General features: G+C 35.1%; 2 protein-coding genes across 3 annotated transcripts in view; one reads left to right on the top strand and one right to left on the bottom strand.

Annotated features, from left to right (window-relative positions):
• The window catches only part of LOC140157386 (thyrostimulin alpha-2 subunit-like), a 167,385-nt gene extending 148,717 nt beyond the window's left edge, over positions 1-18,668 (top strand). Inside the window, exons 3-4 of one of the 2 annotated variants that reach the window (XM_072180677.1) lie at positions 12,795-12,973; positions 16,874-18,668. In XM_072180677.1, coding sequence (XP_072036778.1) covers positions 12,795-12,973; positions 16,874-16,966 — 272 coding nt within the window. In that variant the 3' untranslated portion in view covers positions 16,967-18,668. The remainder of the gene's footprint in view (positions 1-12,794; positions 12,974-16,873) is intronic. The other variant, XM_072180602.1, reaches the window with a different exon arrangement.
• Positions 1-27,039, bottom strand: part of LOC140157532 (glycoprotein hormone beta-5-like) — an 86,854-nt gene extending 59,815 nt beyond the window's left edge. Inside the window, exon 1 of the mRNA XM_072180791.1 lies at positions 26,795-27,039. The gene's annotated coding sequence lies outside the window, so the exon portion shown is untranslated. The remainder of the gene's footprint in view (positions 1-26,794) is intronic.
• Between the last annotated feature and the right edge of the window lie 653 nt (positions 27,040-27,692).

The raw sequence follows: 27,692 nt of genomic DNA, 5'->3' as shown, positions 1-27,692 counted from the left end.
TTAATAGTTTTTAAATGCATAGTGGGCTGAAGGACATCCGACTAAGGCTAATGACATTAGCCTGTGACTGACCTCTGTACGGTTAGAGAGCATACATTCGCCATTGTCATCTGCTTATAGACTGCCTCTACTATAGTCTCCTACACAGCCAGTTTGTGTCAGTCGGTCTGACACTCGTCGATCCTGTATGTTCGTGATAGCCACATATAGTCTGGTCCGAGACTACCTTCACGAGGGTCTACGCTGCGCTATTTAAAATCTTTAATTTTGGTCACTTTTTACAGCTCAAGACGCAGGCTACTCTCTCAAAGCGCAAACTAACGACTATCATATCTGTTCAAAATATATATTCAAGTGAAAGGAAAGACATCTGGTTTCTTTATACGAAATCATTTACGGGAGACATTCATCATTTTCCACCCCGGTATCCAAAGATTTATCGTCTGAATATCAATCGTGCATAGCACATTTACGTGTATTGATCCCGTGTATTCATTTCAGTGTCTCTGGTTGAATAATGTAATTATTAACCGGGCGATATCGGTGTGCCACAGAGCAAGAAATCTCAATCTCAGATAATATCCCATCATGCATGCAAGCTTTATTTTCGACATAGAAAACCTTCAATATAGCGGTCTGTATTCACCCTTGCCAAAGGTGCATTTCACTAACATTTACAAATCATCGTATACAGATTAGATTAGATTAGATTAATTATCAATCTAACAAATAACCGCTGGTATTGGACTCACGGTTGCTTGATAGCATGTAAAACTACGTCATTTAAAAAAAAAAGTGAACACTGATGGCGCTATTTATTCTAAATCTTGTTTTCAAGGGTAGATACTGGTATAATAGCATTACAACATCTAGAGTACCAAAAACAACGAAACTGTCCAAAAAAATTTTTGCCATGAATAAAATTAGGAATAACTTATTATTTGGCTAAAATTAAAAATATGTAAATAGAGCCCTCAATTTGCACATAAATACACAGTTAATAGAATAAAAAGCAGACACAGATGAATAAGTTGGAAAAGAAGCGAAAGTCTATGTTAAAAAGAGCTGGAAATATACATGTATGTATATATTAGTGTGATATTTGTTGATATCGTCCAGGTCTAGAATTGAACATTATGTATTGTTTTGTTAGAAAATTTAAGAAATGATCACATCAAACAACTGTGTCAACTTTGGATGATAAGTTAAAGTTAAAGGAATTACGACGCGTCATAACTGCCCATGACAACATCAACCCAAAACTTAAATGATCAATAACGGAGGCAATAGCTGTTGTATACAGACATTCTCATCTGGATTAGTGAGAACACGCCTGAAGAGAGAATATTGGAATTGTGAAGAGAGAAATTTATTTTACTCCAATAAAAACCGTGGTACGTATATCGTATCATCCTTCCGGACATTGCTGGTAAACTTATATTTACCATAGACAGTATATTGAAGGAGAATCAACAGGTTTCAAAAAGCCCGCTGTAAAGGCTAGATTTCATTGAATTGAAATTCTTGATACATTTCATAGATTCTAAGATTGCTTTTAACTCAGTGCGTTGGCTCTCCCTATGGGAAATTCCTAGTATTTTGTCCGATTTTAATTTACAATTAGGAATCGATTTCGATTAAACTTCTCAAGGGACTGGATTTACACGATGGTCACGTTGTGTGAGGGAAAAGGACAAGCGTTGTCGTATTATCCAGTAAGCTTCGATCAAAGTGCAAAATATCATATTACACATTTAAAACTCCATCTACGAATATTTCTATGTTTATGATTAAGTGAAATGACAATTTTTCGAACTCTTAATGTACATTACAACTACGATTATTACAACATCCATAGGCAATTAGGGTCATCGGAAAGACCACGATCGCTCCTGGCACTGTTCCCTCATTTTTTATTCTATTTCCGATTTTCTGCATCATTTAGTTCATATTTGCGTTTGTGAATTCTAGTTTTTTATTTGTATTTGGTCATAATTTGAAATCAATATATCAAATACAAAAGTTCCTCAAATAGTGTCTCAATAATAAGCATAAAATTGTAATATCAAAAATGTTTTTAGCACCAAATCTGTACTCATAGATCCCTGTATTCATATTTACAGATATGACTCTTTGCTTTTCCAAAACTGTATACTTGCATGTACATGGGCGTCAATCCAGGGGGACAGGGGACATGTTTCCCCACCTTTTAGCAAAATGACCCATTTTCTGTTCGTTTCAGCAACGTTTTGACCATTCTTGTATATAAAAGTCGTCCGTGAATTACGAAGTTACGGCACTTTTTTACGTGCATTTTTTGAGACTTTACGCCACCTTTGGAATTCTAATGTTCTCCTAAGGATAGAAACACCAACGTCCAGTGTTTATTTTTATATGATATTCTACCTGTTATCGGTACAGTATATAGCGTAATATGAAATGTGTATAAATAATTGTTGCTTCTGAACCAGTGCAATTCCGATAGTTTTAAACCACGCTATATAGAAAATAGACAACACCCGTGTACCCGAGGCACAGACAAGTCTGCTGTTTTAAAACGCAGACCAGGACCAATCTATTGGCGTTGAGAAGACACCGAAATAGTGTATAATTATATGGTCCCTGCCCAAAAGGCATCGCAAATTCGCAAACAAGCAACTAATGGTTTAACCTATTATGGGACACCATTAGTATAGGCGGAGACGACATGTCCGTATTTAAAAAGATTAATACGGGTAATAGATACCGTCTTATCTACATATCCGTATTAAACGGAGATGTGTAAGAGAGCCCTTATTAGTCTAACCTGGATTTACGTACTTGCTTTGCAATGTGACACATTTGTTTTGCGTGTGTTGGTCAGTCCATATATACAAGCAACAATGCCCTTGCTATATAAAGCGGATCCTAAGCTGAACACCCTGATTTGAGATTGAAGCCGTTGTGTGAATGTCCCCGATAATAAGTAAACGTTTCAACCATATTGATGTATTACTCTCAGTATTTTCCTGCAAAGACATCCAGCTAATGACCTAATGATCCCTTTTCTCACCATTTCTTTGCACTCATGTAGCTCAAGAGCTAAAGTAGCCTCGGCGGGCATGTTTGATACAATGATGGCCCATGACCCCAAAATATTTTCTGTGTTACTCGACCTCAGAGGTCAAAGGTGATAGGCTACAGGGAGCAATATGTGCATTTTTTAAACAGCTTTAGCTCATGAACTACGGCGTCCTCAGGGTTAAGGGGTGTTACGGTGGTTTTAGGGGTGTCAGGGTGAGATAAGCGGTGTCAGTGTTGGTTAAGGGTGGTAGGTTTGTTAAGGGGTGTCACGGTGTGTCACGGTGTGTTAAGTGGTGTTAAATGTAGGTGAGTTAAGGGGTTTATGGTGCGGTGTGGGTGGTGGCGTAAGGGTGAGATGGAGGCGATCACGGGCATACATTATACTTATTTGCTCAAAACTAGCTGTGCCATTTTGTTCATTTATTATTCTTGTCAATATTCATTGTTTTCGCTAAAGCCCTGATAACCTTTTTCTTACCTTGCCCTTTTTTCCTATTATGTATTCTTGTTCCTCTCAAAATAGAAATGCTCAATATTTAAGCAAATAATCGAATCAACAATTATACAAATATCATTTTAAAAACAACCTTTTGCCTGTGAAGGTAATAATCCACACGTGTGAATACTTGGGAATTTTAAGTTAAAACTAAAAGAACAGTAGAATTAAACAAAGACGGGGATCGAGATCTTCATAAAATTTACGAAAGTCTTCTAGAAATATCTAAACCATCCAGGTGTGAAGAAGAAAATCAGCAAGTCACTACTGCCTGAGGATGGTAACAGATCGTTACCGAAAATATTTGCAAGGTAAATGAAAATGTTCCTTCATTAGTTTCCGTTGAAAGTGTAAAAACTACCTTTGTTTATTCAACTACAGGAACGTATGAGTCTTCACTGCAGGATTTATTAGTGGTTTTTGAATTTCGATGATTCGTATGGTAACGTCTTCATGGTGATACGTAAAGATCGTTATTATGAATAACGTTGGCGGATCTTTATAACTAGCTTTAATTTTATAGTGTTGTTGCCTTATTTTGTTAATATTTCAAAACAATATATTGAAGAATCAGATTTTGATATTTAAGATATTTGTCCAAAGCTAACGCTAAATACTGCGCCTCCGCCTAATGTCGAATACTTGACTATTTGGCTTTCCAAAATTGTACAATTGTGTAAGTCGCGCGTAAATTCTGAAGAGGTTAGGGCGCTTACATACATTGTTTGAGACTTCACGTCGCTTTAACATTATGATGCTGTTGTATTCCAAAGGACAGAATAACCAAACATGTTATCATGTGATGTACTACCTGTTACACGGTACAGTATACAGCATAAAAACATGCATATAAATAATTTTTTCTGATCCAATGCAATTCCAACACTATAGAGAGATTAGACAGCACCCGTGTACCCAGAGGGCATAGACAAGGCTGTGTCCAGACAATAATGTTGTTGCCAAATGTTTAGTAAAGAACAGATGTTGTTGTCATGCAGGATTGTATATTTCGTAACTCCATGATAAATCTTTACTATAAACTCTCTTAATATAGATGACGTATTTACAAGACTTACAGGGCCTCCAGGCTGATGAATGTCACGTTGCGGAAATGATTATGTGTAAAATATTTACAAATAGCGTTTAATAGTTTCTATCTTGATGAAACACATGCTTTCTTCACATCGTATCACCTGCTCACATTACCGAGTTTAGTCCCCGATTTGTATGCTACAAAAGACACTAAGGCCCAGAAAAAAAAATGTTTGCTTGCCCTTCAAATGAATTTTAACAATTGAGTCGGTCGGTCGGGATTTCTTTTTTTTTAATTACTAGCAAACTCTACTGTTTGTATTAATTATGTAATTAAATAAATAATCTTATCTAAACAAAAACCTTTATAGAAAAAAAAAACTAAATTTCAAAGCTAAAATGAAATATTGAGGATGTAAAGTGAAAGCTACACAAATGGAAATAACAATCATTAAATGCCACAAAACTGAAATCCAGTTGGCTATTCCAGTTGAAATCCATACACCCCATGGAATACATGACCAAAATTACAGGCAATACGTAAAATCGTTCACTTAGCGAAGTCACGCAAAATGTATTATCAACTTTTCTAAGAAACACTTTCTAAGTAAGCTACAGACTTTCAGACCAGTAGAATAAAAGTAGGCTCCACTTTATCCTGCCTTGAAATAAAAATTTTTAAATGTTATAAAAATGTCGCTATTATGTTAGTACATTTCAAACGTTCAAACGATCATGTCAAACGTTTCCAGGATGATATTTATGTTGGAGAAACCTTTGCCCACCTATTCGTGCAACATCGTTTAAAGGAAGTCTCCGGCAATCACAACATTGTGCCTTATAATGTAACAAACATAATTTTCAAGCAGGAATTACGTGATTTTATTCAAAACAAACTCATAGTGACCATAAAAACATCCTTCTCTCAACACGCGATATTCAAAATTCCCTGGCGCTGAAATTGTCGAGTGCAATACTGTCTCATTATAAGACAACTGAGCACAAGTAACCATTGCACATAGAATAGAGTTTTGAATATCTTGTGTTGAGAGCCGACTATTTTTATTCTTTTTTATGGTCTATATGAGTTTCGGCATAATGTTATGATTGCCGGAGACTCCCTTTAAGTGAGACTCGTAGAAAAAACACGTAATTTTTGCCGGTAGTTTGATTTCTGCACTTTCGATCGACCATAGATTGATCCGAGGCCAATTGACACTGGGATTACCATTGAACAACTTTCCTAGAAAAAAAATTGGCTTCGAAATAATGGTGACTACATTTGAAATCTACACCTCCTGTGTGGGAGATTAAGGTCATGTCTTCAATATGGGGTGCAATGATTTCAAATGGAATAGCCCAATGTGGACTAATGGACGTGTTCAGGTGTCGTATAGTCCATTTCCCTGTATTTATGTAAACATTTTGATAAGCTACCGGTCAACCTATTTGTTTTGTAATGCTTCGAATTTGTTCACCTTTCTTTGTTGAAACTGATAGTATGCCATGATATAAATGGGGTGGGTTAACACACGTAACATGTGATTTCTGATTGTGTAAAACGTAGATTAATTTGAATTTGGTCCGATTCACATGTTTGAGGTTATTCTGAAACGTTTTAGTAGTTAGAGTAGACTATGCAAGTCTGTTTTTACAAGAATCAAATGGATTTGTGAGTAAAACGCAGGCCAGCGGACCTACTAAATTGTTATATCTATTCGCACTGAAAATACACCGAGAAAAGTGTGTTCCCTGGGTAAATAGCAAACAGGCATAACAAGTTTGTAGAAAAGCAACTAACGGTTTAACCTATTATGAGACACCATTCCCGTCTCTTTATTAATACGGACATAGGCGGAGACAACATGTCCGTATTAAAACAAAAGACACGGGTAAAGGATACCCGTCTCATCTACATATCCGTATTAAACGGAGACATGAAAGACATCCCTTATTGGTCTAACCTGGATTTACGTACTTGCTATGCAATGTGACACATTTGCTTTGCATCTGTCGGTCACTCCATAAAAACAACAATGCCCTTGCTATATAAATCGGAACATAAACTGAATACAATGTTCTGCGACTGAATCCGTTGTGTCAATGTCCGTGATAAAAAAAAGTAAACGTTTTAAACAAATTGATGTGTTACTCTTAGCTCAGTATTTCCTGAAAAGTCAACATGTAAGAAATATGTTGCAATATCCTGACCCAAAACAAACACTTTTATTATTCATTTATTATTCATGTCTTTGCAAATGTATTTCTTATAAAGCCATGACAAGACATATTATTTCTGCCCTGTCCTTAATAGGCAGTATCAAATTGATAGTTCTCCAAATGTGTCCAATCCGTTCCACGGAGTGAAATATCTGACAATGACAATATACGCCCCATAGGCCTACACTGGTGATTAGCAATCCGAATACAGATCATCTATTGATACTTGAATCCGTGGAAAGGTTTGAAAGTAAGGGAGTTTCGCAAACTTCTTGTATTTCAAGAACGGTGTGGTCAATAATTATTGTCAAAATTAAAAAGGTATGTGATAGCTGATTTATTCCTCAACCACATCAGTTGTTTAGTTTATGTTTAGTTGTGGCGTTCAAATACCCAAGCAATTACGTTTCCGACTATACAGTTCTTTCAGGGACACCCTGTAGGACATCCTGTGACAAAATTGTACGCTTTTTAAGAAAGGTCTTTACACGATTTTATCACAACACTGGCTTGGTGGCTGCTAATAACAATGATGTGGTTTGACTGGGAAATGTGGAAATGTGTGAAAGCAAGTTTGCTTTTTAATCAAATGATTACGAAAGTATTCATTTTATGTTTACAACCCCAGTATTATATTTCAGTATATTATTTCTAAAAAAATAAGACATATAATGACTGCAATATACAGAAATAACCATTTTGGTTTACACAGTGGAAGCACTCGTACAATTAATCTTGCAAGCAACGAACGAATTGTTTTGGCCTGTTTGTGATATTCGCAGTATCACATTATTTCATTAAAGGTATAAATATCGCCCAAGTGCAACGGCATATTTCCAACAAAATCAACAGACTAAGTACTACTTAACATTTCAATCGATATGCATTCTATATGAAATCGATTTTATATTTTCAATATTTTCTTGAAAATGACTCTCATGTGTCACGAATAGTAATTTTGATACAACCTGTATATTTCCATACCTTGCCCTATGTTTTCTTTATTGTTTCTTGTTCCTCTCAAAATAATAATGGTCAGTCATTCAAGCAAATAATCGAATCAGGAATTGTCTAGACATCTTTTTGAAATAACCTTTTGCACATGCCGAATATAACTCAAACGTGTGAAGACTTGGGTTTTTAGTGGTGTTGGCACCTTTCAATCTTAATTTCACAAAGATACGGGATGCGTAAAAGAGCACTATATGAATAAATGTGTCGGACCTTAATAACCAACTTAAAATTTTCATCAACGTACATAGTATGGTTCTATTTTGGACAAATCGCGTTCCGACCGGCAAGTTTGCGTAAAGTTTGGCAACCAGCTTATTTTTGTTAAATTGCCGGGGTATGCTGAACTCGAATTTGTTGTCTGCCAAGCAGTATTGATACCAAATAGCCTTCCGAATTCTGCGTATTGAAGGTCTCTCTCTCCATCAGTGAACATCGAAAGAGAAGCTTGACTTGGGATTTCTGGCGCACTTGTGTATTAATATTTGTGTAATGAGCGAGAAAATTGCTCTTTTTAGATCCATATAGTTAGATAGTGCCTTTCATCTTTCTACCTTTAATCCATTGAAAAGGTAGTAAACATGTTTCTTTTGATGTCGAAGGGATGGGAGATGTATCTGTGTCACCAGATATTATTATTGACGAGGGGGATGACCGGTGTAATCTACCTACGTAAAGTTGTGCAAGATGTGTATGCAGTGAAAGTGTAGTTATCCCCTCATTTTATGTGACAATTCAACTAAAAACCTCTCAACGCCTCAACAATTTTCGGGGCCGTGTGCTGTACACCGGCCTTCATCCCGCAATGTCAAAACGAATTCTGCAGGACCATTACTTCCGTCACTTTCTTCTCATGTTTCAAATTGTACACTCACTTAGCTGTGCCAAAGATAAGTGACAAAGTGACAATATATAAGTTGACAGGTATCGTATTTTCCAATATTTTGGGCTTCACACCTTTAAAGTAACTGTATACGGTCCAACTACGACTAGACACTGGTCCAACATCTAAATTGAAACTGTTTTATAGGTTTCTATCCTCTCTGAAGCAAAACAGTTAGCCTATATGAACGTTGATCGTTGTATAATTCCCATTTTGATTCCGAATTCAATAAGATCGTGTAAGCTAAATTTTATTGTAAAACATATGAAAGAATCGTAATATTTTCCCCCATGCCTCTAGAGTAATCTCAGCAAATTCAGGTGTATATTATCTACAATTTTCGATATGGTTTCCTTTCTTTATTAAATTCAATATATCAATATTGCTAGAGAAGTTTGAGTCTCTTCGGGCTTTTCATATATTGATTAAAAAAAATTTCCACATCTTCCATACACGTGAATGTTACTTTTCCCCTTATATATTTACCTTCAAAAATCAGATGAAGTATAATTGCAATTTTGCATTTATATTTTTAAGAAGAACATTTTGTTCTCACAAAATGAGCCAAAATGAGCATTTAAAGTTAGCTCATTTCTTTGGTCTCCAAAAATCAATATTTGCTCCCCAATGTCTTTTATTTCTATTGAATGTTATCATGATTAATGGACTGTATCTTCTATAGTGCCCTGGCGACTTTATGCTCATTTTGTGGGAGCAGGTAATTGTGAGTTGAGGCTTTCTGGCTCTCAACCCTCGATTTGTATATGATCGAATAATCTTTAACAACAATAACTTCTCATTCCATCCATCATTTTGTAAAATGAAACAATCAATGCCATATGCGCCTGATATTAGAAAAGTAAATATAAGAAAAAACAAATACGAAGAAAGTAAACATCAGAGAGGTGTATTTTCTCACAAAACAACATCTTGTTTTGGTTTTGATCTAATCGAATAATCGGTGACAAGCACTCGTTCCCTCTGACATGTAGACAAAGTGAAAGAATGAATGCATAATTCCCGACTCATGTTTAGATAAATAGAAGAAACAACTTGACGAAGAAGAGCAATCAACTGAAACTTAATTAGCAATCAGATTTAAAAGACAGAGTGTATACGTTAGAGTAATTATGCAATAAATAGAATATTTAGCTATACAAATTTTCTTTTTATTCATATTTGTTATTTATTCTTTGATGTCAAATATTTACTAAGGCCTGTTTAACTTTTTATTTTATTTTACTCTCTTCTTTAGTTTAAAAGACAAAATTTAAATTACCGCTTAGTTTTGTTGCTTGTAAAGTACAATCTATCGAATCCCCTAGCCTGGGCTGTTCATAGCGAAGCCACAATGGTGCATCCTCAACGTCAATTTTGTCAGTAAGTGAAACTTTTCTTTTTTAAAGTTTTTATGGTAAGCATAACGGTATTAAAAAGGCTTCTCACTAAATTGTGGGATAGGCTTTTACGACCGTGAATTTAACAATCAGTGGGTTTTATAGGCTTCTCGCTATAACATAAGTAGTTAACTCAACATTGGTAAAAAACCAAAAACAAAACAAAATTACAAGTAAAAAATAGACAAATGGCGTAAATGTTTCATACATTGAAATACGTACCATGTTTAGTTGGGTTCTTTACTCGTTTTGGATGAAAAGTTATGCTCATTTGCTTACATTGTGCAGAAATGAGCTGGGCGACTTTCGCCATATTCAAGTATATCACCTTGGTAAGGATTTGTACATTAACTTTCATTAGCTGTGTGTGTGCATCACACATCTCAGATCACCAAAGAAACACAAAAGCTTTTTTTGTGTATATGTTTTTATTCATGTACTTAAAATAAATAATGAAGTTAACAATTCAATCCTATTCAGACACAAAAGTGGTCAAAATGGATTTGCGACTACTTTACACAATTGGCCATATCTTTGCTTCTAGATCACCAATTCGATTGAAACGAAACTCATTTAGAAGCTTAATAATTTTCCTCTACGGGAGGTATAATCAGAACAACAAACGTCTGACTTAAATTTTTAATATTTTTTTTTCTTTTATTTCCTTGCTTTACAATTTCATCTTTACATTATTTTCTGAGAAAACCATAAGTGGCCTAGTTTCATAATTGACCATTTCAATCCAGATAATGGATCAATTGGGTTCATATAAATCGCGATAAATAACCATGTTATCTTTCTATGAATGTCAAAAGATAAAAACAACAATACGAGTCTTATAGCTGAGACTTGATAACAATCGACGCTTAATACAAGAATACAAAAAGGCTTAAGAGTTTTGTTATTACTTTGTATTAACAACTTTCTTGTATTTATGTGACAAGTCTTGACGCATACACATGAACGTCATTGACCAGATACCGTATATAGTCAATAAATATTTAATTGTTTCTATTGTTTCTGTTGTTGACGGCATTGTGCGTATATATAAATAAATAACTTTTAAATGAACGTCTTGCTGATGATTATCAATATTGTTTGGTGTGCTTAAGTATACGAGGAGGCCCATATTGTGCATAATTTGTCAAATGTCAACATTATACAGCAGAAGCAATTTACTGACGTAAGTGACATTTTTTGCGAAATTTTGGTTTTCGGCACATTTTAAGATAAAATCTACATCTGTCAATATTTAATTAAGAATTTTAACTATTAAGTGGGACAAATGACGTTTGTGTCAACTGCATCAGAAATGCTGGAATGCAACAATAATTACGTAAGAACCACTTTAGTTACTGCATCTGAAATGTTGGAAGGCAACACTGGGGGATTTGCAGGCTGCTGATTTTCTATTTTTATATTTTCATAGTCATTAAACATTTTGAAAATAATAGAAAATTGATCTTATTTTATTTATTTGATGATCATTTACACATTTAATCACTATTTATCAATTATAAACCAGTAATGAATAGGTCTGCCCTTACATAGGTCTGCACTTACGTTAGTGTTGCATTCTATAATTTGTTAAGTGTTGCATTCACCCTTATATCACCGAATGAACATACTATATGGTAATATCTTGTTTATTTTATTTTTTTATCAACAATATTTTATTTCACACATTACAGTTATTTTAATAACTTAAAAGTTATTCACATTTTATGTCAAATGTTTATAAATAAAAACGATTACTAAAAAATACAAAAATTCTTCTCCTGTAAAATGGAGAAAAATGCATTTACGTAAGCATAGGCGTAGACCCATGGGGGATGGAGGGATAAATCCCCCAATATTTTGCCAGGGGGATGGTCCATACAATCACCCCCACCCCCCAATGTTGACGCCTGTATGTGGGTTTCTGACCAAATTAATCTCATATTTGGCCATTTTAGCCCCCAAAGTGCAAAGTTTTTCACGTTTCGAGCGAATTTATCCCATTTTGCACCATATTTCAACAGTTTAGCTTCAAAATGGCAAAATTTTTCGTGCGCTTCGCGCGCATTTGTACCATAAACTTATTACGACGCCAAACGGTATCGTAATTCACTATACTTCAAGAAAAATTCCCCCCCCCCTCTTATCAAAAAGAAATCTACGCCACTGTACGTAAGTCTTGCATTCTGCCGACGAGATATGGAAAAAGAAGAAAGAAGTAGAACTAACGATCAACTCAGACAGCGCGTGATTAGTTGGTCGTGCGTAAAAGGAAGGTAGATACATTTGTGGCCTTCATTGGTGAAAAGGAATCGAAGAAAATTTTAGACGATGTCAGTTAGACATGATGCTTTTAGGAAAAAGTTTCCTATTACTAAAACCTTTTAGACGGCTTATATGTTTAAAAGTGCGAAACTAATCATAGGGCACGCTGTTGAAGTGTTATATTGGGGTTGGTACAACCCACCTTCGTAGTTCTTCGCATAATACAAAGAAACTCGCGAAGATTAATATTTACGATACTTAAAACGTTTTATTTTCCAGGTTACATAAACAAAAGTGTCCTTATTGCAGAGTCGGTTTCTAAGATATCGTTGTATTAATTTAGCACTTGAAGATTGATTACTGTATTGAAAACATGATATGTGTTGTTTACCGTTATTATAAACTTGTATTTTATTTTTACATTCTCCAGGTTACACAAAAGAAGTTCGGGTTCCCGGGTGTCACATGGAAGAAGTACCAATGAACGCCTGCAGAGGTTTCTGTTTATCCTATTCATATCCTTCATCATTAGCTAGATTATTGGAAAGCGAAGGAAGTCAAATACTCACAACTACCGGAAATTGTTGCTCAATACAAGAAACACATGATGTGAGTATAGAAACTTTCCTTTCCTTAACTCATTGTTTACAAGGGGTGCTGCACTCTAGAGGGCAGAATAACCAGCATCCCGTGTTTATTACAATGCCGTCAGTCACTATAATCCGTTAAGAAGTACTCGGTGAGCATCACGGGCATAATAAAGACATGAAGAACTTCATTTCGTTGCTCACTTTTTAAAGGTGCTAGGTTGGGTACTTCATGACTAGTCACGTACGTCATTGTAATGGCATCTTGTGTATTCTATCATCTGCGGAGCACATCATCCAAAGTTGTTTAATCCGTATACTCTTAAAAATACTTGGTTATCGTGGTTCGCTACATAATAGACTCGTAAAACGTGGTACCGGGCCAGACGTAAAGCAGGAAGTGCAGATTATGTATAATGCTGTCTGATTAGTATAGTAGGTGGTTGGAAAACAATCATTTTAACCACAATTTGCCTCCAAACCAAGAAAACCCCGCATTAAACAACATTGTTAAATAAGATGAGTGGTTAAAATTAACCACGTTTGGTAACTGTGTTAACCACAAGTGTGGTTAAATCGTAACCACGTTCTACGTAGCCAATATGCTCCGACCTCGGTAACGATGTATTTATGTATTTATAAGATTGTAGAAACTATAAAAAGATATTCCACCCAATTGAGTAGCAGAACATTTAAAGATACATGGGATACTGTTCAGCATCTTATGTTCATAATCATGCTAGGTTACCCTCTCTTCCTATGGAGGACAGTATCTCATGTATATTTCATTGAGAACATATTTGAAAAGTTTAAATCAAAATCATGATTTATGCCAACACAGATGAACTTTCATAAGCAGAATGTCATAATGATGTATAAGGAAGGCTGGGAAAGTATCGGCCGTAAAAACAATTAGCGCTCAAAAACAATAGAGGCCGTCAGCGTGACGTCATATGCCGCCATCTTGTGGGTACACGCTGCGATGGTCATTCGATCTGCATGCGTGAACAACAAAATCGCCGCATCAACGCGTGATAACAGCTGCGTGGCAAGCTGCGCCCTACGCGTAGCGTCCGATGCATGAACACGCAGATCATTTGTACCCACAAGATGGCGAAAGGCTGACGGCCTCTATAGCGATTACAGCGTAAACTATAAATTAGCCCATGATAGAGGGTCTGAAGAATTATGCAAATTGAGAAAAGAAGAAAAAGAGTACAAAGAAAAAGAGAAACAAAAAAGTGTTGGGCTGTGCCTAAATTAAGGTTACGCATTGCCATTATTATATTGGAACTCTATTAGTTGTAAGTCTTCACTATTGGAGTTTCTGTACTTGCAGCCTCGATGTTTTTGATGATACTGGACCCCAGTCCAAAACAACATCAAAGCCGCAAGCCCGTCACATAATGTCATTTTTAAGTTAATAGTTGAAAATTGATAGCGTTATTTATCTGAAATCTTGTTTACATCTTTACAAGGGTAGACACTTGTATAATGGTATTAGAACATCAGAAAAAAAACTAACAAACGACAAGGAAATTTTCAAATAAAATGATCATGAAATGGTAGAAATAACTCAAAATTCATTTTGCACACAAATGTACAATTTATAGAATAAAAGCAGAAAATTATGAAGTAGATAGATTACAACAAATAACGAAAATGTATGTTAAAATAGCTAAAAATATATATGTATATTAGTGATATAGCTGTTCCTATTGTCCAGGTCTATAATTGAATCAAATGTTTTGTTAGAAAAATTAATAAATGATCACATCAAACAACCGTGAGGACTTGTAACTAATTGAGTTCAAATATAATAATGGCCCCGCAGGCAAAAAAACCCAATATGTAACCTAAATTATCGACAGCCCGTCACATTTGTTATGTTTTGTTTGTTTTTGTTTTTAAAGTAATCCGTAACCTTAATGTAACGTTGACTAACTGAGAGCGTCAATGAGATACTGTCCTCCAGAGGAAAAGAGGATACTCTTGCATGATTCTAAACATGAGATGCTGAACAGTACCCCGTGTATTGTTGCATGCTTTACCACTCATATTCGATATTCTATGTTTGTAAACATCATGAAATGCTTTACATAATGCCAGGTTTGTTTACATATTCAAGTAGCCGGTATTACTTGAATTAGTTCCACTGTTATGACAGTGCCAATTTAAATGACTCCACACTGCCACTTCACCATGCTTTTATGCTTTACCATTACCAATAAACGAGATTGATTGAATTATGCAATACTTAAGTAAGATAATAGTTTGTTTGACTTAGATGACACTCAACCTATATCTTTATACAGTTGTCCTCGTTCGGTTAATCTGTTATGACGCGGTTTAAGTTTCAGTGAGTTTAAAATTGATCTCTTTCTATCCAGTATTGGTAACATCAACCGGTGATGCGAGATTTGTTTGTTGCGTTAGGTTAAGTGATTACAATTATTTTGAGAGGATGCTCAGGTTTGATAATATATTGTAGATTAGGGAAATTGTATTCGTCCAAACAAGCTTAAACCCTAATTGTATTATTATTATTATTATTATTATTAGTGTTATTATTATTATTATTATTATTATTATTATTATTATTATTATTATTATTATTATTATTATTATTATTATTATTATTATCAATTGTTGTTGTTGTACCTGAACTTATCTGGCTAAATCTTAAAATTCATTATACAATTGACCTCTCAAAATCAAATATAGCTTGTAAACATTTATCATGAATTGCATCCATTTGAACGAGTCAAATTGGGTTCTCAAAAAACACTTTAATCTAAATGATTGATCAGATAAGTATAAATATATTTACATTTTTCCCACGAGGCCTTGCAAAAACGTCTACATTATGAAAAGCAACATTTCTAGGTCGCGACTATCATCATGATCAAAATTGAGAAATTTTACCAAATGCCCATTGAAAACTACTGCAAATTGTATTGTTGAATTCATGTAGGAGTAGCGTTTACCTAAACCAGAAATAACAAAAGAAATTAATATAATTTATTATTTTATACAATAAATATATAAGCAAAATGGCATTTCTTCAATTATGTCAGATGTGCTAAAGCGTACACAGTTCACCAACCACGTACCCCACCCCTTAACAACTACACCTCCCCCATCCACCAACTACCCTGCACGAACACCGTTTAGAAGCTTAAACGACGAGATTAATGACTAACAAAAAAGTAACAATTACAAACTGATTTTAAACAACATTGATGTTCAGTCGGTTGAATTATACATGATCTCATCGGACACTTAGTTGTAGTAAAACGGAATACCCTGGGATATTATTGTAAATCTAATGGATTTTAAATAACTGTCTGTTTATATTGTTTTCATTAAAACCACAACGGTACTTAGTCTTAATTTGCTGACAAAAACAACTAAGTAAGGGCAAAGTTTGAATATCCATTAAAACTCTTTGCAGTCGTTAGTATTTAATGAAGCTAATCAATGGGCCTTTTAAAGTTTCCGTGTCTGTTTTCTGATTTTGTATTGTAACTGCTATTTGTCCACGAATATGTAAAACACCGTTTTTTGTGGAGTTGAGAAATAAAATCATGATTTTAAAGATGAAGCCCCGCTTTTGGTTTAAGTTCCTTAGGGAATTAGTTAAAATTAAAATTTATCCATGTAAATTCTGTTCTGTCTGTCATCAAAGTAACAGGTGTAAGTCAGTTCTTCTGTTGTGAACTGGCCAAGCAGGGTTTCCTGTTTAATCCGCTTGTTGGTGATAATTCTCTATTTTGGTTGTTTAGATGTGATTACTAATTACAGAAAGAGAAACCAATAAGATTCAATGATTTTGACGTACTGACAACCTGATACGACTCAATATTTTAAACACTACTAAATATTCCAATTGTTTGTCTTCCTTTTTCTCTTTCTTTCTCAGGTAAATGTTTGGCTACGGTGTGAAAATAATGAAGAGAGATTAGTGACTTACCGATCAGCGGCAGCCTGTGAATGTAGTCTATGTGAGGTGTGATATGGGATTGTTGGACTTTGGACATGTAAACTAGTAAATAAGGACAGACAAAAGATTTTGTACTCTCTATTTTTTCCTTTAACTTTATGTGTCAATGAAACAGTGGTAAATTAACAGGTTGCCTGGTTTGCTATATAGGTAAGAAGTAAGAGACAAGTCGTCGCTCTTAGATGAGCTTAAACAGTGGAAATTTATATTTTCTATCGTTTGATTCCATGGTCTTTGAATTTGAAGTATATAAACCTATTGCCTTGTTTGCTACAGCGAGACGACTGGCAGCAACTTTTGAATCGTTGCAATATAATGTATGGTGTGAATTATTCTACTCTTTCGTTTTTATTTGAAAACAGTAAATATGATGGACCTTGTACTTGAGCAAATTCGAAATAGAATTTAAATCGGATGGGGTCGCTGCCTCGCTGGTAGATGGTGCGACTCGTGAACCATGGTAGTTTTGTGTTGAAGCTAAAATCTAGCTACCTTATAGATGTGGATGTAAAGTTTCAAAGGCATACTCATAAATCCGTCAAATGCTGATGATCCACAATTTCCACCACCCTTGCCAGTTGGCTTCAAAGTTTTCTAATATACAATTTTTTTGACCCACCCTGTAGTAAACTGACCCTCGATATAAATTGGAAAACTTTGTTTTCGTGTCAAGAGACAAAAGGGATGTATGCTAGAAGATGCCACTACGAAGGCAAATATGACTCTTACCATATTAGAATATTTCATAGAAAACATGCGTTATTATTATTATTAAAAATAATTATTTATGCTAATTGATCAATTAGAGGTTAACACACAACACAACTATTGTACAAATTAAATGTGAATGTTGTTTTAGGATGCAATTTCTACTTGCTTGAGTTATTTTGGTGTAGATTATTAATCCAGCTGGTAGAGCAAAGCAATATTAGATACTGGAACTTCCACGTTTCGTTAACGGAAGTTTCGTTCGATACCATTGGACATCATTAAGTGACTGATTCAGGTCGATCGAAACAGGAGAGGAGGATTACGCTTTCAACTCTCGCACGCACGGACCAGCATTAACCCCTGAGCACCACCTGCCGATCCAACATTGCCTCTGATTGCTCAATTACATGATATCTTCATTTTAATCACCAATCAAAATGGAGTTTTGCAAATAATTCACTCCAATTTTTTTGCGTGGTGAAATTTTTCTAACAATGTTGCTGATTGGTCCAATTGATAATGAAAACTACTTTTTGACCAATATGCAGGTAGTTCTCATGGGGTTAAAATGAATTGATCACCGTCTCTCACGTGACCTGAATCAGTCGTGTTATGAAAACGCAAGTTCCAATATTTGTTCCAGTTATTCTACTGTTCCTCAACCGATATTGTATCTCAGCAAGTTCATGAGGAAATGAGTATTGTGTATTTAGTTCAACTAGATGTTTTTCGGAGGCCCTTTGTGTAAAGCAGTGCCTATATCACCTTCTTTAAAATTTATATCTGAATAAATAAATAAACAAATAGATACGAGTAGAACTTGTTGTCAGAGTTGTCTGATGATCGCATGAGCGTGAAACTCAGAGTTACAACTTTCGTTCCACAAGTTCTACGCGAATTATTAGCTCTGCTTTAATGCATCGAGTACTCTGCAGGAACATATTTCTCCAAGTACACAAATAGATAAATAAATAAATAAATAAATAAACAAATAAATAAATATAATAAACAAATAACTGGATAATGAATAAAGGTATATGCATGTAATGTAATACCAAATATAGGGTCCACAACTTATAAGTTCCCCCTAAATAGCCTACTTTTTAAAATAAATCGAAAAATATTTGACAAAATGCAAACCTGTAAAATGGTATGGGTAGCCGTATTACACATGAACCAGATTATAGCGTTGCGCGTCATTGCGTTCAGTCATAATGATTCGTTATGTAAAAAAGGATATCGTTTTAAACAGTGTTTAAAGTTGCATCTAATTCCATAGTAGGCTAGGTATATTTATGTGTTTATTAACGAAAACCTGACTGCTATGGACTCAAGTGCAACTTTTAAAACGGCCTCTTTTCTTACACAATTAACCATTGTGACAGAACGCAATGACGTGTGACGCTATAAATTGGTCCACATGTGTAAAACATATTGTTTACCCAGGTTGGTCCGTGAGTAACACATGCTAATCCATGGAAAACCATGGACCGTTCCAAGCTCATACAAATGCACAAGCCTGGATAGCCAGTGTAGGCTAATATATGCATGCTGGCCTAGATAGCTTTGATAAACAAAGCAAGAAATGGAAGAAAATAGCTAGGAAAAAGAGAAAGAGAGAAGGCCACTCCCAAACACAATTGTACAATTTTACTCTTAGCCCTTACTTTGTGAGAAAGGAAACTGGAATTCCAATCTCAGGCCCCGATGCAAAGGCTTATAGGGCTATACATCTTTTTACATTTTTACATTTTGTAAAATATTTTTTGACTTATTCTAAAAAGTATTAGGGGGAATTTTAAAAGTTGTGGACCGTATATTTATCACAATTTTTCGGTTGCTAAATTCTACTCGATTTTAATTGGGTAGTTGTTTACCACGCCTCACCCACTCAAGTGCTATTTAAAACCTTTTTAAAATATGGAAAGTTTGCTTTTCATTAAAAAAACATGTTCATTTAATGGACACCGAGTAATAGTAATCAAGTAATCGATATTTTTGCTCCTGGCGACATAGTGTTAAAAAAACGGAAGCAAGCGGGTAATACGTCAGTGGTGACTCAAAATCCTAACAGGAAGATGTGTTTATGGAATTTAAGTATCTATTTGAATTAAGCCATTTATTGTCGTTGGTTTAAATATTTATCAGAGGAAACAAATTTGTGCCATGCGTGGTTCAAATTACTGTGCAATAGATGTTCAGTAAAATAATGTAGTAACAAGCACTACACGTTTATACTTGTTTCATTTCACCGCGAGAGTAATGATAGTAGTATTAGTAGTAGGTAGTGTAGTAAATAATAATAGAGGTTGCGTAATTAAAGAGAGAAAAGCGTAAACAGACGGTTGTTAATATTTTTTTCAAATGTGATGTATGCGAAAATAAATGAGTGCTTTTCTGACTCGAATGACGTTACAAATAACTTTCAGCGCATGTGCAGTATATAAGAATGTGTATCAAAACAACAGAGGGCGTTTATTACCTGATAAAGTAGATTGAATCTCCACATCTCTAAATTTCCACAAACAATATAGTTCGCTGCAGTTTCTACCTGATGGTGAATAATTTACATTTATGTGGTATGAAATTACTCAAACATTGAAAAGTACCATAATGCAACATGTTACAGGTAACAAGTGAATCTGAAGTGGGAAAAGTACGCTTATTTCAATCAACAAAACTTGGTCACATTAACGTCCTAGCGATTGTCTTTTATCGCTTGGTTTTAGCTACAGATTTTTCCTGGGGTTTTAAATCAAATATTTTGATTTCTAAGTTAATAAACGATTCATTTGGGCTATTCCAGTTGAAATTAGATATTTCGATCGGCAGCGGCCTTCAAATGTAGTCTATGTGAGGTGTGATATGGGATTGTTGGACTATGGACATGTTAACTAATAAACAAGGACAGACAAAAGATTTTACTACTCTCTATTTTTTCTTTAACTTTATGTGTCAATAAAACAGTGGTCAATAAACAACGGAGTATGTAACTTGCTGCAGCGAGATGACTTTGATGTGAATTTTTTGCGTTTAATTTATGGTCAAAAACCAATAACAAATTTATAACCATGTGGATGGGGATTTAAAGTTTAAAGGCAACCGTGAAAAAAAAGTACAAAATTAAACCAAATACTGGAACTTTTCGTCCGATACCATCAGGTACCATCAAGTGACTGATTCAGGCCGATTTGAACAGGGGAGGAGGACTAGTACGCAGTGGCGTAACTAGGGGGAGCAGGGGTGGGCAACATGCCCCGGGCGCTACCCTTAGGGGGGCGCCAAATTGACCAATTCTGCGCCCCTCCAAGCAATAAAAGTCAAAATTTTCTCGCGCTTCGCGCGCATTTCAGCACAAAATCAATTAAAAGAACATTTTAAGACCGATATTAGTTAGTGGTAGGCCTTATTTGTCCAAAATTTCGCGCGCTCCGTGCGCAATTGTTTTAAAAGAACATTTTAAGACCGATATTCAACTTCTAGTAACCAAAATTAATTAATTGTAGGCCTTATTTGTCCCCAATTTCAAGAATTGGGGAGGGGCTAATTTTGTTTCTTGCCCCGGGCGCTACCAACCCTAGTTACGCCACTGCTAGTACGCTTTGTGACCAGCACTATAATTGAAGACCGAATTAAAAAGACTAGTTTGCGTCTGACGTCAGGGCAAAGGCGCGGCGTGATTGGTTACTGGCCTGCGCAGTACGGTATTTTTTGTCTGGTTGACAGGACGTCATACGCAAACTAGTCTTTTTAATTCGGTCTTTAATTATAACATGAATCGATCACCGTCTGTCACGTGACCAATTGATCTGAAGCAGTCACGTACAGTGATAATGTCTGATGGTATCGGACGAAAGTCGTGTTTAACGTCGTGTCTTTTCAACCGACATTGCATTTCAGCAAGTTCATGTAGAAATGATTATTGTGTAAATTTCAGTTTGCCTACATGTTTTTCAGAGGCCCTTGTGTAAAGCAGTGTCTAGTACACTAAATAAATAAATGAATAGATGAATAGATAAATAAATAAGTAAATCTATACCCACTCTGGAAGACATGGCATTAATTTTCCCACACAGGAGTATGACTTTATCTCAATAGGTGACTCCATTTGAAATCGACACACCCTATGTGGAAGATTAAGGTCGTGTATTTCATAGGGGGTGTATGGATTTCAACTGGAATAGCCCATTGTGAAACACAGAACAAATCTTACCCTTGCTTGCATTCATTGCGTGAAGTGTAAAATATGGACCATTTGACATGTGACGTCATTGCCCGGCAGTATACGCGCAAATTATTTCCATTGTTCTTTGCCCTTTTCTTTGCCCATCACATTTCATATAGTACAAGAAAGCCATTGAGCAGTGCAGCGGTTCGTTCAAGCATATCGATAGACCAGCCCCTCGCTCTTAAGAAATAATCGTTTAACGTGTGTGGGGGTGGGGGCGGGGGGTGTGTGTGTGTTTATTGTTTGTGGTCGAACAAGTGTTTCAACATTCCATGTGCTAAAGTGATTTTAAATAAGTCCTGTTTCCGGCAAAACATCTGTAAAACATTTTTAAGCCACATATTAACATGTTAATCTATTTTTATTTATCGTTTGAAGAAGAGTGTTATCCGTGCTCTGTATTAATTAATATTCATGCTTCTCTTTATAAATCTTGAATTGTTCAAAAGACAAGGCACATTAATCAAACTTAAGCTCAGATGAATGTTTGCATGGACAATAACACATTTAAGATGTTTAATGCATAATATACAATGCATATAAACAAAATGTAATAACAGGGATTATGTCAGCATTCAATGTCATTGGCCAAACGTTTTAGAGGAAATAAAACATAATACCTGCTTCCGGACAATACGCATGGACTTGTTCTTAAAGGTGGGTGACCCGATTGACTGATTTACCCATCAAAATTGAGATTTTAGCATCTCAAGAAAGCATTTTTTAAATCCCCGTAAACCTTGAGCACTGATTTTTTTCCCTTTAGATGGTATAGACAAAAAATTACTCGAAATTTGGAACCAGATTGTTTTAGTGCAGCTTTTCGCGTAAGACTTTTCGATTATCTTGTGAGATGGTCAGGTTTTTTTGGAGGGGGTTGCTGCTTGCATGTTTGTTTGTTTGTTTTTGGTGGATGTTTGTTTTTGTTTGTTTTTTCAATGCACACTATATCAGGAATAATGCTGATGCATCAGAAAAAGTGGTCACCAGCCAATATGTTGATGTTGTTACAACGTCTACGTTGTAAATACGTAATTTTGTGAACTCGTATTCGTGTTGTGACTACGTTATTTTGGACGTTGAGTTTCGGGGGTTAATATAACGTCATTTTGACGTTGTTTCGTCGTCAAATTGGGAGCGTATTTTCAAACGTCACTATTAAGTCCGATCAAACTTTATAACAACGCATGCCTTGCATAAAGTTAACTTCGTTTAAGACGTTTAGGACGTAAATACCACGTCATTACCGAATGTTTCAAAAAGGCCTTTCAATGTGTCAAAAATGTCTGGGTACGTTAAAATAACGTTGTAAATATGTCACTGTGCGACATTACCTTATCACAACCTAAGTACAACGTCAGCGAACGTCGTGAAAATGAAGTATATTGGCTGGGAAGAGCACTTTGTGTTACAATGCTGCCTGTACATAACAAGGCAATTCTAATCAATCGAATCATTTCTGAATGATTGCTTGTGCTGTTTGCTTCCGTAATATTATGATACTTATCACCAACCATACGATTTTTCAATTGCGATACAAATTATGACTGTACAAACGTGTTCCTTTAATTCATTCAATTTCATGCGTGCGTATAAGTAAATAATTATGTTGGTCCTGCTTATATATTTTATCGTGAGAGGGCGCTAGACCAGAGTAACACTCACTACTTTCAAGCACATGCGCAAATGCCTCCATCTTATTCTCGCAGTAATAGTGAGGTTTAGATACAAAAGCGAGCAGTTCCTGACGTGCGAGATTTCATTTGGTGAGCGGTGCTTGGGTATTTGAGAAATAAACTACGTGAACATAATATGAATATCTTGGATAGTAGCTAATTCATGAACTATACAGTTTGTGCATCTTTCATTTTCAAAGATTATATTTCATGGTAAACTACGGACAATATTACTGACAATTATTCATTCATCCAAGTATTTTATTTATTTTCAACGTTGTAATATTATTGTTTATAAGTATCATTTAAGTTTCTCTTAAGACATGTATTTGACTTGCTAAAACTGCTTCACACATTAAAAAATGAATAATGAAATTGGTATTATAGCGTAAACTTGTAAAAAGTAAATCAATGATACACATATCTACACGTGGATAATAGCTTTAAAAGCGATATTATCACTAGATCGTCTATTCTCTTCTATTCTATTCTTAGCTTATTTTATCTCATTCCGTTTCAAATAACATTGTACATAGTTCAATTTCAAACATTAAAGTTGTGAAATACATTCGGTACTCATGTGCAGTGGCGGAGCCAGAATTTTTCAGGGGGAGGTATATAGGACAAAGTGAAATGCCAGGGCGAGGGCAAAATCCTGGCTCAAAAGAATGGGGGGGGGGGCAAATTGCCTCCCTCTCTTCTGCATATCAGAAGAATGTTGAACACACTCAAGCACTGTTTACTAAAGATGCTTGCTCAGTTTACATCGTTACATCGTTACTATATTCCGTATAGTTCATTGTATGCTTTACTCCAATAAAAGGCGAGTGACCCGATCGAAAACTTCGTCCCCCAGCTTTACTCATCAAAATGAGTTGTTATTATCATCAACAAGCCCATTTTTACACCAGTTCTAGCCGTGAGAGGCATTCAAAAAAACTGAAACTTGAAATAGAAATGTTGGGATGGTGGGCTGTCATATAAGGTATAAAGCATATGACATCTTGCCACCTACCTTAAGATGACGTCATATCACATGATTGGCAGTGTTCGCAAAAGCCCCGCCTCCCAATAACGATAAAGTAGACAGTGGAAAGATGTGCAACTGTATTCAAGTTATTCGTGCGAATATCATCATCATTGTCATGTCAACAGAGTTTACGCTGAAGCCTTGAAAATTTGATTTCACTGATCAATGACATTTATTCTTCATCTATTTTGTCCGTCAACATTCTAGAAACTTGTAAATGCGAGGCAGGTGACCATTGTTTGTTTTTTGTTGTTGCTTTTGTTTGTTTGTTTGTTTGTTTGTTTGTTTTTGTTTCGTTTTTTTTTTGTAATGTGTTATCATTATTTATTGGAATTAAATTTCCGATTCAAATAAATAAATAAATAAATAAATAAATAAATAAATAAATAAATAAATAAATAAATAAATAAATAAATAAATAAATAAATAAATAAATAAATAAATAAATGCACATAATTGGAATCCGCTTAATTACAACACAGAACCTCGCAAATAAGGTACACAGAGACTTAAAATCATCTAACGATATTCACAAGACAAGAAGAAGCTCTATCATATTAACAAACATGAGCATACTACCGTATAACGTATGCTGTTTTCTAATCCCACATGCAAATTATTTATCAAATTACTTAAACAAAATAATGTCGGCGTCTGACATGGCAAATTCTAAAATGTAGATTATGAGTTTACCAATTGTAATTAATTTCAATAGATGCATAGAACAGCTTATGTTTGCATATTATGTGAACATTGTGGTGCCGCTTCTCATTATTTACGTAATTCTAGTTTAGAAAACAAATTTCATCTTAGCTAATGAATCGCACATGTAAATGATTGCTTTTACAATATGTCATTATTCCATTAAGTGATATATATGTTCAAGAGGAATGAGTCTAATGTCTACCATTTTTAATTTTTAATTTTGTTTACTATGCATTCGCTCACTCTTTAAAGATGTTGGTCCAAGCCCATTACAATTGTACTTCTGGGTAAAAAAAGGGTAAAACATGAGCATGTATCCCCTGTTTTTATAACTCATCTTGACTATGCTGATCGTACATTTAATATTTCAAACATTCAATACTTTACTAGCGTCCAAATTCAAATGAAATGAGCTAGATGAATTGTTTGATTTAATTATTTGAAATAATTTTATCCTGGTGTTCCACGTGCTTAGAAATTCCTAATACGTGAAATCGTTGAAGTACTTTTTTAAAATATCCATAACATACTTACTCCTTGGCGAGTTGTAGTTACACGAAACACCCAATTGTTTTAAAAACATATTAATGCGGACACGACGTCCTGTAAAGTCTTAGAAATGCTTTAACCTAGAACTACTGAGCCATATTTTGTAACACAAACTACGAAGAGGGGGGTTGTTACGAGCCCCCACTTAATTTTCAATTATAAACGTCATATACCGTTATATTTGGTACTATAGCTATGGGTCTTCTATATCCAGTGATACCAAAATAAGTACAAACATTCCCCACATAATGTCGCTATGACTTTATAATGTGAGGGCGCCCATGGAAATTTGGGAAATTCTGGCTATGTACAAAAGTATAGGCCAAATTGATTTTCGGCTAAAAATTTGTGCAATTTTCGCTGAATTTGCTGCTAAATATAAAAGGAAATGCCTATTTAACTACTAACAAGTAAAAAGTCAGTAGGTCTTGATGAAATCATTGGGGCCTCAGTCACCACCCCACCCCCCCTCAAATGGTCATCTTTGATGGCCGGTCCTACCCCCGGGTAAGGTGCTGAGGTGAAAAAAAATTTATCACCAAAATGAGCGCAAAGGATGTATCTACGATTAGCTTAGGTCGTTAGGCGTAAACGTGTGCGTTTTTTATGACGGCTAAAAAATCGCCCTCCCCCCTTTTGGAACAAAAATATACTCGTTCAAAATTATTTCTGAGACTCGACAGCCACTTTAACATTGTATTTCTACATTTTCTTGTCCAATTTTATTATCATCTCATTCCTTACAATTTATATAATTGTCCCTTCTATGTCACATAACAGGCGTTATAGTGTGCATGGCGCTCATTGATGCCAAAAAATGCTTTCATAAGAATTTCATCAAATGAATAATAATAATACTGAATTTTTCTTATACTGTAATCAACGACCAAACTACAAATAATTGAATCGAAAAAAAAATAAAGAAATCGAGTGTCACTTACCTTAGCACTAGCCGATATCAATGTGGTCTTTTCAAGCCCAGACACTTTCTCTGCCACAGTCCAGGATTAAGGTACAAGGTACACCAAATGTACGTTTCCCCGTGTCACAAAAGTCAAACCTCAGCAACAACAAACAAGGGGCTCTGAGAAATGTCTAAATGTATCACCACACAGTTAAATTCATCAAACTTATCAAAGATTGTGTCTAAAATGACGCATTTGCAAACTCATATCAGAGACTCGCGTCAGTCAAATATAATCCTCTGTGTTTGTATTTTTTACTGATTTTTGAATTATAACAGTTGAATGAACAAAATTGTACCATTGATCTTTACAGATGTCATCTCCAGTGGCTTTTCCGCTAAAATCAAATGACTATGGTAATTTTCAAAAGAGTCATTGACCGTAGAGGATTTAATAGCGAAGCTAAAATAGGATTAACAATATCCGAGAAAGGATCTACAATAAACGCAAGGGGGTTAATAGGATGTAGCACGAAGGTCCCTTAGTTCTGAGACGTTTTCATATGTGACTTAACAAACGTGTCAAACCATGTCATTTCCCCCACTTAAGTGCCATCAAAGTGTGCTCGGGGTATATTTGTCGAACTTATCAGATTAGCCGCTCATATTTAACCAATAATATATACAAATCCCAAGAAAACTGCTTTATCTTTCTTGTATCCGTGAGGAATGATATATGCTCTTAAAAGCACACAAATTGTTAGAATTGTTATTTTTTGATGTATTATCCTACAGAATTGAAAAAAGTGGGCGGAACAATGAATTAGTGAACTATCTCATTCGTAGTTTACCCAGATCCTGTTTAGTCCGTATGAATGATTCGTTTCATTATGTACTGTGACACGATGAAGTACAAAGACGGATTTTTTTTTTGT

The sequence above is a fragment of the Amphiura filiformis genome, chromosome 1 (genome assembly GCF_039555335.1).
Source record: "Amphiura filiformis chromosome 1, Afil_fr2py, whole genome shotgun sequence".
Taxonomy (NCBI): domain Eukaryota; kingdom Metazoa; phylum Echinodermata; class Ophiuroidea; order Amphilepidida; family Amphiuridae; genus Amphiura; species Amphiura filiformis.
The sequence above is the reverse complement of the archived record's forward strand: the minus strand, read 5'-3'. Positions and strand labels throughout refer to the sequence as shown.